This window comes from Pinus tabuliformis, chromosome 8 (assembly GCF_031772625.1).
Source record: "Pinus tabuliformis cultivar Carrire ecotype Pingquan chromosome 8, CPIR1, whole genome shotgun sequence".
In the NCBI taxonomy this organism is placed as follows: Eukaryota; Viridiplantae; Streptophyta; class Pinopsida; order Pinales; family Pinaceae; genus Pinus; species Pinus tabuliformis.
This window is the reverse complement of record NC_142294.1, coordinates 234,470,820-234,481,101: the sequence shown is the minus strand read 5'-3', so window position 1 is coordinate 234,481,101 and position 10,282 is coordinate 234,470,820. Positions and strand designations below refer to the sequence as shown.

Genomic DNA, 10,282 nt, shown 5'->3' with positions numbered 1-10,282 from the left:
TAATTTTTCAGCATGGCCGTTATGTTCCCTGTAAATGTGGGAGCACGAGATGTTGTTAAAAGTTGCCTTGAAAATAAAAACTTCATTTAGGATGATGTTGAGTGTGTGTATGTGACAGTCAGATATGCCATTGAACCAATTTATTACAGTTTTTGAATCCCTGAAAATATTGATGCTGGTGCAATGGTGGTGTAGAGAAAAATGGAGAAGATGTCGCAAGGTTATGAGCTCAGCAAAATTATTAGTTCCTGTGCCCAGGCCCGATTTTACAGTGTAATAATGATGTTCATTCAAATGTAATATAAAACCTCCCCCACAGCTTTGATGATTTGCAGCCCCATCAAAGAAGGCCCAAGGGATGTTTTTGTCAATGCAAGGGGGCGAATGAGGATGGCGCTCTTTTGGGGGCAGAGGGTCAGGGAGTTCCTTATAGGCAGCAGTGATAGTGGCTTCGATCAATGGCCAGATGATAGGTCTGTTCTCAAATATGGAGCGATTTCGAGCCTTCCAAATCTGCCAGTTTACAAGAATCGGAAGGAGTATACATTTCGATCCCTTATGTTTTTGTGCCCACTTTTCCCAAGCCTCGATCAGGTCCGATCCTTCCCAATTGCCATTGAAAGAGAAGTGATTTGAGAGAGATCGCCAAAATTCTAGTGTAGCATTGCATCTCAAAAAGAGATGCTCTGTGGATTCCGATGCGTCTTTGCACAGCACGCACCAAGTTGGCCCATGTATTGCTCTGTGCATTAGGTATTCTCCTGTAGGTACATTATCTAATTTTCTCATGAATTCAATATTGAGCTCTTACTTCATATGGAGGAAGATGATTTGATAAAATTTGCTTGCTCTCTAATGGTTGATTTTGATCTTAATATGATTTCCTTTCAAAATTTTGATCTAAAATGGAAAAGAAGGTCTAATTTTCTCATGAATTTAGTGACCACCACAATAACATGTTGATATAAATTAATATGCTAAATTTAAATCATACCCACACTAACATGTTGATATAAATTAATATGTTAAATTTAAATTATACCCAAACTCATTATATATTCTTGATGCTTTATTCTTAAATCAAATAATTTCTAACATCTTTTAATCTAATATATATATATGCTAGATTCCCTTCTCATTATAATTAAATTAGAATCAAAATCCATCTTCAATTTATATACACATTCTAGATTCCCTTCTCATTATAATTAAATTAGAATCATAATCCATCTTCAATTTATATACTCATTTCCGACTATATTTAATTTGTAATATTCGCTTGAAATTTAATAACTTTTATTAAATAAATAAATGTGTAAAGTTTAAAATTATAATTATAATTTTTATTTTTATTTAAATAATCAAACCTCATATGTAAGGATAACTTTATGACCCCCCAACTCGTTAACCTTCCATGTTGCATTAAAACCTTATAAATGGAACATTTTATATTATTAAATAATAATATACATTTTTACTTCATTGTTGGGAAGTATAAATTATACCAAACCCTAGCCACACCCCCGAACCCTAACCCCATCAAACCCTAACCTTACCTTAACCCGAGTTCGAAAAAATTACAAAAACCCTTGTTACCCTTTACATAAATTCTTTTGAGTTTGACGAGAGAGGAGTTGCAGTAGCAGCAGCAGGAAGAGCGGATCCACCGAGGGAGGAGAATATGCCGGCAGGCCATGGAGTGCGAGCTCGGACGAGGGACCTGTTCGCCAGGCCCTTCAGGAAGAAGGGATATGCCCCTCTCAGCACATATCTGAGGACATACAAGATAGGGCAGTACGTGGATATTAAGGTCAATGGTTCGATTCACAAGGGTATGCCTCACAAGTTCTACCATGGCCGCACCGGTGTTGTCTGGAACGTTACCAAGCGGGCAATCGGTGTCGAAATGAACAAAGAGGTTCTACATTTTATTTTATTTTCTCCCACATTCGATCTTTTTCCATTAAATTTTGTTTCCCCATAAAATGTGTTCTGAGTATGGTGTTTTGAGTCTAATGGAAGTCGATCCTGCGTGTCTTTTCAGCTTGATGTATTTTGGCAAAGTACATTTATAGTATTTTAGGTTGGTTGTTGGTGCAGTTTTCGAATAAATGACGAGAAAATCTTCGATTCTTTTATCAAGTTCTCGTTAAATCTGTTGTTTTATTTTATTCCGATAAAACAGATGTGCATTATTGCAATAAGTTTGCGCTCCCTTATTAATCAGTAAAATTGACAATCGGGTTAAACGTGGCTAGATTTTCTTTCCTCTTATAAGTGACTTGTAATCACAATAGTAAAATTTATTTTTAAGCACCTTGAAAAAACTTATTTATAATCAGGTTTAATATTAAATTTATGAGTTGGCGTCCCTGTTACGAATATGCAGATGGTTTTCGTTTCATATTCTGTTCGTCATCACTCGTAAAAGTTTTTCTATGATCATGCATTTTAACTTTAGATACATGCTCTGGAATGTGCATCCCTGTTATGAATCTTCGCAGCGATAAATTGTTCTAGTCTGCTACATTCAGCTTTGATGTTACTATGATGCAAAGACTGCTTAAGAGTCCCATATTTTAGTATGCCTTCATGAGCTCTTTATCGTCGTCGGGCGTTTCCCCATGGCTTCGTGTGGATGGCACAGGGCAGGTGTAAGCACATTCAAATCTTCCTATAGTTTTTCCTGATTAAATGTGATTTCATTTTAGCCCCTTTGACTGGTGCTTTTATTGGAAACTTAAAACTGTTTTGGCAGTCAAGTGTCAATGGTTTGAATGGTTGGGAGGTAGGTTTCATACTCATCACCCAGGTTCAAATCCCCAATGAGACATTAATCCTACTGTGACCAGGCCAGAAGGGGAGATGTACCCCAGGGGTTTGAACTTCGAACCCGTGGGTATGTATTTGGGCATTTTGGCCCTTGCTAAGTCACAAGTTACCTGTCCGTGCTGGCTTATAGGCCATTGTTTATTTGGACATTTTGGCCCTTGCCAAGTCCCAAGTTACCTGTTAGTGCTGGCTTGTGGGCCATTGTTTATATGGATATTTTAGCCCTTGCTAAGTCACAAGTTACCTGCTAGTGATGGCATGTGGGCCACCGTTGAGTCACAAGTTACCTGCTAGTGCTGGCGTGTGGGCCATCGTTACTAGTTGGGGGTTTATATGATATAAGCCCAAAATATCTTAGAATTGGTTTTTCCATTGCCAACTAAGCTAAGCCATGGGTGCTAGAGACATTTTAATGTTGAATCATATGTAATGTCTGCATTATTTGAGGGCGAATATGATGCATTTAATTTAATGAGATTTACATTTTTCCTTTCATACCTAACACCTCCAAATTATATAGGAGTTTCCCTTTTGTACTTTTGGGCTAAGTCTCATGGCTTGGGTTTGAGTTTGGGTCCGGCAATTATTAACTTTGGTTTGAGTTCGAGTTTTATGATGAAGTTTGCCATGAAATATCTCATAAAATAGTAAGGAATAAACATCAATAAACATAAAAAATGTTGTCATGAACATGGAAACTGCAAGGGTAGATGACAAACCTGAGTTATGACATGAAGTTATGAATTCTGAGCTTATGGACTTGGTCAATGACTATGGCGTTTGATAAGTTTTGTTAAACCTCAATTTTTTTTTAAGGTTTGCCAAATTTTGAACCTCAAGATTGAAGTTCTGTGAACGTTGTGACATAGCTTTTGGGATGATTTTCTATAAGTATTTACTTGATTCCTCTTGGTTCAAGTCCTACTACAGCTTATCTACTACTGATTATACATGTTCTTTTTGACCTTGTGAGAGTTGGGATAAAAGTTTCTTTGATTAAGATGTATTTGCTTTTATGGCTTGGAATGATTGAGAGTCAGTATTTCTTGATTATAGTTTTTCTGTCTTGGAGTGATTGTAAAGAACTGGAAAGCTTTTCTCTCCACTAGAGTATTTGTGATACTACAATGGATGGTTTCATGTTTATTATCCAAACTAACATGTCATTTGCACTGTTAGTATCTTTTCAAAACCTTTTCCGATGGAATTATTTTATGTTTTTGTTTCTTAAATTGCCTTGTCTCTTAGATATAATTTTTTGCTTTAGGAACTCCCTCCTACGATCTCATCTCATTTTCAGTTTCTTGTACTGGAATCTGGAATCTATCTTTTTGGATAGAAAAAGACTATTAGTGCAGCATCGTGCTTTTTTTGTTTTTTCTTGTTGGGGATTCAAGTGTAAGGACTGAAACTATTGGCATTGCCAATGCATCTAGACGAATACCATTAGATAATTGCTGATGCACCATCTTTTATATCGGTGGTGTTTTCCTCTAATTTATTAAGTAAATCTATTTTTTCAATGGTGTTTGGGATCATAAAATGGATTTTATATTTCTTAATAAACAATACATATTCTATTTTTTCAATGGTGTTTGGGATCATAAAATGGATTTTATATTTCTTAATAAACAATACATATTCTGAAATTTATTTGAGATTTTCTGTATGGCTTTGCTCTTTCAGCGATATGAGCATGAACCCTGGTTTGTACATCCTGTGTTATATCATCTATTTTTTTTTATCATCACAGTGGCACCTTATTTCAGTCTTTGGATACCCATCTATTGCAACTAGTATGCTTGTTTGTGCTTGTCTTGCATTTTTTTTGCATAAATGTTGTACGTATTTGCACTAATAAGGCTGCATGGCAGTCTAGTGCATAGGATTGGTGACATTGGTTTCTCAGGATGTGATTAAATGAACTAAGATTGATAATCCATGCCTGTTTTCATTTTAGTGCCCTCTTGTTTATTCATTTGTTAGAACTGTTGGATCATATGGCTACTGTAAAAGAATTGGTGGAAATGCAATTGGGATGGAGTTCTTTTGTCTTTCTTTGTTCTATGCTGAAATTCTGTTTGATGATCAAGTTCGTAACAAGATAATCAAGAAGAGAATTCATGTACAAATTGAGCATGTGCAACCGTCTAGGTGTGCGGAGGATGCTATATTAAGAAGAAAAAACAATGACCAATTGAAGGTAGAGGCCAAAGCACGTGGTGAGATCATCAGCACCAAGAGGCAGCCTGAGGGCCCTAAGCCAGGATTTATAGTTGAGGGGGCTGTTTTGGAGACAGTTACACCCATTCCATATGATGTTGTTAATGATTTGAAGGGTGGATACTAAGGTTTTAGAAAAGTAATTGGGTTTGGTTCTGGGGTTGGGCGAGGTTAACCAAGACAAAAGTCACTCATCGTAGTGGCCAGAAAGGTTTAAAAGCACTGATAACAACCTTTGTAAGTATATTAAACATGTGATATTTTTTTAATAAATTTTGTACTAGAAGAAAGTCATTGTTATCTAATTTCTCCCTATTTACTGATTGATAGGAACTAAAATATGGAAGACCTCCAAATCATTTGGAAAAGAAGGTGCTGCAGCAAAAGAGATGGGTTGAATTTGTTGTTTGGATGGACTCTATGGTATGTAATCTTAGTTGGATTTCCAATATACTTTTAAACCATATTTTCATTTTATTTTTTAGTACTATTAGATATTATATCTTACCTCATTTTATGGTTAACATTGTATAACAAAAACATGCGTTGTGTTATGTAATTAATACTAACATGTAATATTGATTTTTTTGTCAGAATGCTATAGGTAATGATTGCCAAGACGATGATCCAAATTATGTTCAACATATATCAGGAGATGATGAGGATGAGGATGAGGATGATGGTGGTGAAGGAGGAGATGATGATGATAGTTGCGGTGTTGGTGATGATGTGGATCAGAGTAATGAGGATGGTCAAGATGATCATGAGGATGATCTTGGTGGTGGTAGCTAGGCATGCACATGCATTGTTTTTTATGAAGAAATTATTGTGTAGAATGACATTGTTATGTTTAGATGGGTGTTGTGAATTTACCCTATATCAATGAGACATTTTGATTTTGTAATCATACGATGAGTTTGATTTATGTATGTTGTTAATTTATCGTAGAATAACGATATTCATGAAATATTTTGATTTGTTAATCATATTTGAATTTTACTTGTTTTGATTAAAAATAATACTGATTTTATTAGTATTATGTTGCTATTTTATACATGTTTTGAAAATTGTTAATGACACATTGTTATTTTTTTGGATGGATGTTGTCAATTTCTCTTAAATTTCTTTACAAATGATTTTGAATTGTGATATCTGCTTTAATGATATTTAGAAACTATCATATATTTCACTATGAATATATAAAGGGGGTCATATATGTAGAGAGAAATATACTCTATATAAGAAGTCAAATGCGGATGTAACCATGGATGCAAAATTGAAAGTAAAATTGGATGTTAAACTAGGAATTAATACAAAATGCAAACAATTGACATACAAAGTGTTTTAAATTAGAAGTGAAAAATTGTGCAATAGTTGACACAAAGAAGGGAACAAAACATGGCATACAAAAGGATATCAAATTGGGCAAAAACAAAGACACATAAATGGGCACCAAATTAGATGCAAAAAAAGACAACAACTAGATGTAAAATAAGATGCAAAGTTGAGCGTTAAAAAGAAGCAAAAAACGTTACAAATTAATATGCCAAATGATGATGCAAATAATGGTGTAAATTTGGGATGCAAACTTCGGTGCAAAAAAGGAAAAAAAAAAGATGTAAGAAAAGACATAAAACAAGATGAAAAATGGGGCTGAAAAAAGGTGAAACCAAGGATGCCATATTGGATGTAAAAAATGATTCCTAATCACATGTAAATTTAGGCTCGAACTCAGACACAAAATTATATGCAAATGTGGACACAAAATGAGGCAAAAAAAGATGCAAATTTGGATGGCGAAAACGATGTAAAACTAGACACCAAAAAAATGCAAAATTGAATGAAAAAGTCGGTGTAAATAATGGTGCAACATTGGACACAAGTAGACACAAAAAAATGGTGCAAAAAGGGGCATAAAATAGCTTAAAATTGGATGCAAAACTTGGTGCAAAAACAAATACAAAAGTAGACGTAAAAAATGGCTCTAAATTGAATGTACCATTAGACACAAAATAAGATGCAAAGGTGGACACAACACATGACTCAACATAAGATGCAAATATAAATGCAAATTTGGATGCTCAAAATGATGTAACATTAGATGCAAGAGATGGTGTTAAAAATGATGCAAAATTGGATGAAACAAATGACGCAAAATATGGTGCAAAATGAGATGGGAAAAATGGAGACAAATCAAACGTAAATGTGGATATAAAAAATGGTCCAAAAAAAGATGCAAAAATGAGCACAAAAATGGATGCAAAATTTGGTGCTAAATCAAATTCAACACATGGTGCAAAGATAGGCACCAAAGCTAGTGCAAAAATAGAAGCAAAAACTAGTGTAAGACTAGATACAAAACCTGGCGTAAGACTAGATGCAAAAACTGACACAAAATGGATGCATAAAAAGACGTTAAATTGGATTCAAAATACAGTGTAAACTTGATGCAAATGATGGTGCAAAAATGGAAGCAAAGAATGACACAAAATAGGAAGCAAAAGAGAATGAAAAATAGATGCAAAAAATGACACAAAACTAGAAGCAAAACCTGTCATAAAATAAGATGCAAATCTTGGTTCAAAATTTGACGCAAAAAATGATGCATAGTTTGGTGTAAAAAATGATGCAAAATCTAGCGTGAAAAAGGATGCAAAATCAGGTGCAAAAAAGGACGCTTTAAAAATTGTACAATAGAGCCAGATTTAGCGCCAGGTTGCTCATCACAATTACAAAAAAAATGCACTAAATCTGGCGCTAAATCTGGCGCAAATCGCTGGTTTTGTTGTAGTGTATCAATATTTTGTGAAGATATGGAAGGAAGAATTCAACAATGTATGTATTCATAAGAAGACAAGGATGGGGATTTGCAGTAAATTGTATAGTCATCAACTATGAAAACATTTTTATTAATGAATTCCTTTTATGTTGTGTAGATTCCATTGTCAAAGTGATTCAAGAGCATCACGAACAACAAACAAGTGAAATGAAAAAGTTGTACAAACATCAAAATAAGTTAATACAAATAAATATTTGGGTTTGATAATTGATGGTATGGAACAAAAGAAAACACTTCTACCACATTTTGTTCACACACCAAAAAATTACAGGAGAATTTTTATTGAGTATCACTTAGTTAGTTGTCTGGTCTTCAATTTTAAAATGTTTCCAAGGGTATACTTCACAACTCCAAATATTCATAAAGACGCAAATATGAAAATAACCATAATTCATTATGTGCTTTCTCATTGGTCTAGTAATCTTCCTGAAGTTTAGTATCTACAATTGGACAACACTTGTCCTGGAAACAAAAATCAGATTATTTTTGGATATCTAAACATGCTTGTTGAATTGAGAATTTTTCAGAAAGTAAAGGTTGGTTTCCTTCTTGTTGGGCACACTCGTGACCATATTGATCAGATGTTCAATCATTTTTCAGTCACGTTTTGGAGGAAGGATGTTAGGAGCTTTCCATCATTAATTGAGTGTATTAAGAAATCATACATTCCAGAGCCTACTTTTGATGTGTTGGAAGAAACTGTTGACATGCAAAGGTTTATTTTGAGATCGCATGGTGACGAGAAATGAATTGAACAACTTAATGACATTAACTTCCAACATCTATTTCGTATCAAAAAAAATGATGGGAAAACAATAATATGGGGCAAGAAGTATTCAACTACTACAGAATGGTTGCCGTCATCAGGTTTGGTATTTTTGAAGTTCATTCCAGATCATGCAATATTTGCGTCAAATATATTGTTATTACAATCAGTTGTTGAAGTTCATACTACATGCAGGCAGAATAGAGATATGAATTATTCTGATTGCCTAGAAGAAGTTAAAAAATGTATTAGATATACATATGATTACTTTGATATTGTTGATTCAGTTTGGTGGGGGTCATTTTTAAATAATCGAAGTGATATCATTTCAAGAACAACAAATGAAGATATACCTTTTAAAACACCATTTATTTGGCCACAAAATGTGTCAAATGAACATGAGGAAAGAAACATTGTTGAACAACAATAATCTCAAGGTATTATTAATTCTTCACAGGTACAGGAAATAGAAATGTATATTCGTTCCAAAAGATCATGTGCACAACGTGAAGCCATGGAAGACCTTTATAGGGGTTCAATACATGATATTAAGGAGGGTTGAATGATCATAGTGCTAGCAGATGGAGATCCCAATGGCTATCAATTCTATGTTATTAAGGTTGTGAAGGTCATTACAGAAAATGAAGATGTTGCAGGTCTTGAAGTACATTGGTATGCCACATATACACACCCATTCAATGGTGTGTACAAGCCATAGATGGTAGTAGATAAAAAAATTGGCGGAAAGAGAAAAAGAAAGGGCACAAATATAAATCATCGTCACACAAACCTCTTAAAATTGGAGGATGTTGACATACTTGTTTATGACCTAAATTTAAAAAAGAGGGGAACTCTTCGCTTCAAGACGTTAGAGATTATGAAGAGGTTGTTACCAAAAGAAATAGTGTTGGGATGGGAGTCTGCTGAAACCAGTCATAAATCCAGTAGAATTTTGAAACCTAAAATGGTGGGCATGCATGTGGAATTAGATGGGGCACTAGTTGATGAAAGAGTAGAATATGGAACATCTTCATCTGCATCCAGTCATTCATATGAAGATGTGAATTCTGATGATGTGGAATAAAATATGAGAGATTTTGAATAATTGTCTAAGACAATTTATATAACTGATATTTGCAACTTATGTTGAAATAAAAAAAATTATTTCCATATAGTGGTAAATGAAGTCATGAGTAAATTTTATGTTTTTTGGATTATATGTTCTAATTATAATGATTTTTATTGTTTAGAATATCTACAATGCAACAATAACTAAGAGATAAAATTTATGTTACATTCAATCTACAAGTATTGACATTTTGATTAATTTATTCATGTAATTTGTTCATAATGTCATGGTTTAAATGTCTTGAAAACTTAGAGTTTTTTAATTCTATGGTTGAAAATTTTCCAATTTATTTTATCTTTAATGTTATGGTTGAAAAGAATTAGAATTTTAGTGATCTTTAATTCAAAAAGAGTGAAGGGAACTCTACTTGAATGGTTCATGAGGCACAATACTTGCTAAGGTTTTGCAAATGGCGTAGAAAGCTAAGTGGGCTTGATTGTGGGGAAAAATCCATAGTTAAGCGCACTTGAGCTAGAGGTGATTTGTGTTAGGT

At 34.0% G+C, this 10,282-nt stretch overlaps 1 protein-coding gene and 1 long non-coding RNA gene across 2 annotated transcripts; both read left to right on the top strand.

Moving 5' to 3' along the window:
- The first annotated feature begins 1,614 nt into the window (after nucleotides 1-1,614).
- Nucleotides 1,615-5,197, top strand: LOC149234984 (large ribosomal subunit protein eL21x/eL21w-like). The gene is made up of 3 exons (XM_089372035.1): nucleotides 1,615-1,918; nucleotide 2,569; nucleotides 4,926-5,197. Exons 1-3 carry the CDS (start codon nucleotides 1,682-1,684, stop codon nucleotides 5,180-5,182), a joined length of 495 nt encoding a protein of 164 aa, XP_089228161.1. The 5' UTR covers nucleotides 1,615-1,681; the 3' UTR covers nucleotides 5,183-5,197.
- A 28-nt stretch (nucleotides 5,198-5,225) lies between these two features.
- LOC149234983 (uncharacterized) lies at nucleotides 5,226-6,051 on the top strand. The gene is made up of 3 exons (XR_016246150.1): nucleotides 5,226-5,292; nucleotides 5,386-5,478; nucleotides 5,650-6,051. It is a non-coding gene; the product is annotated as an uncharacterized LOC149234983 (long non-coding RNA).
- Nucleotides 6,052-10,282: the final 4,231 nt, after the last annotated feature.

Coding starts and splice junctions, on each gene's coding strand:
- LOC149234984 (XM_089372035.1), top strand. CDS start 1,682: ATGCCGGCAGGCCATGGAGTGCGAGCTCGGACGAGGGACCTGTTCGCC.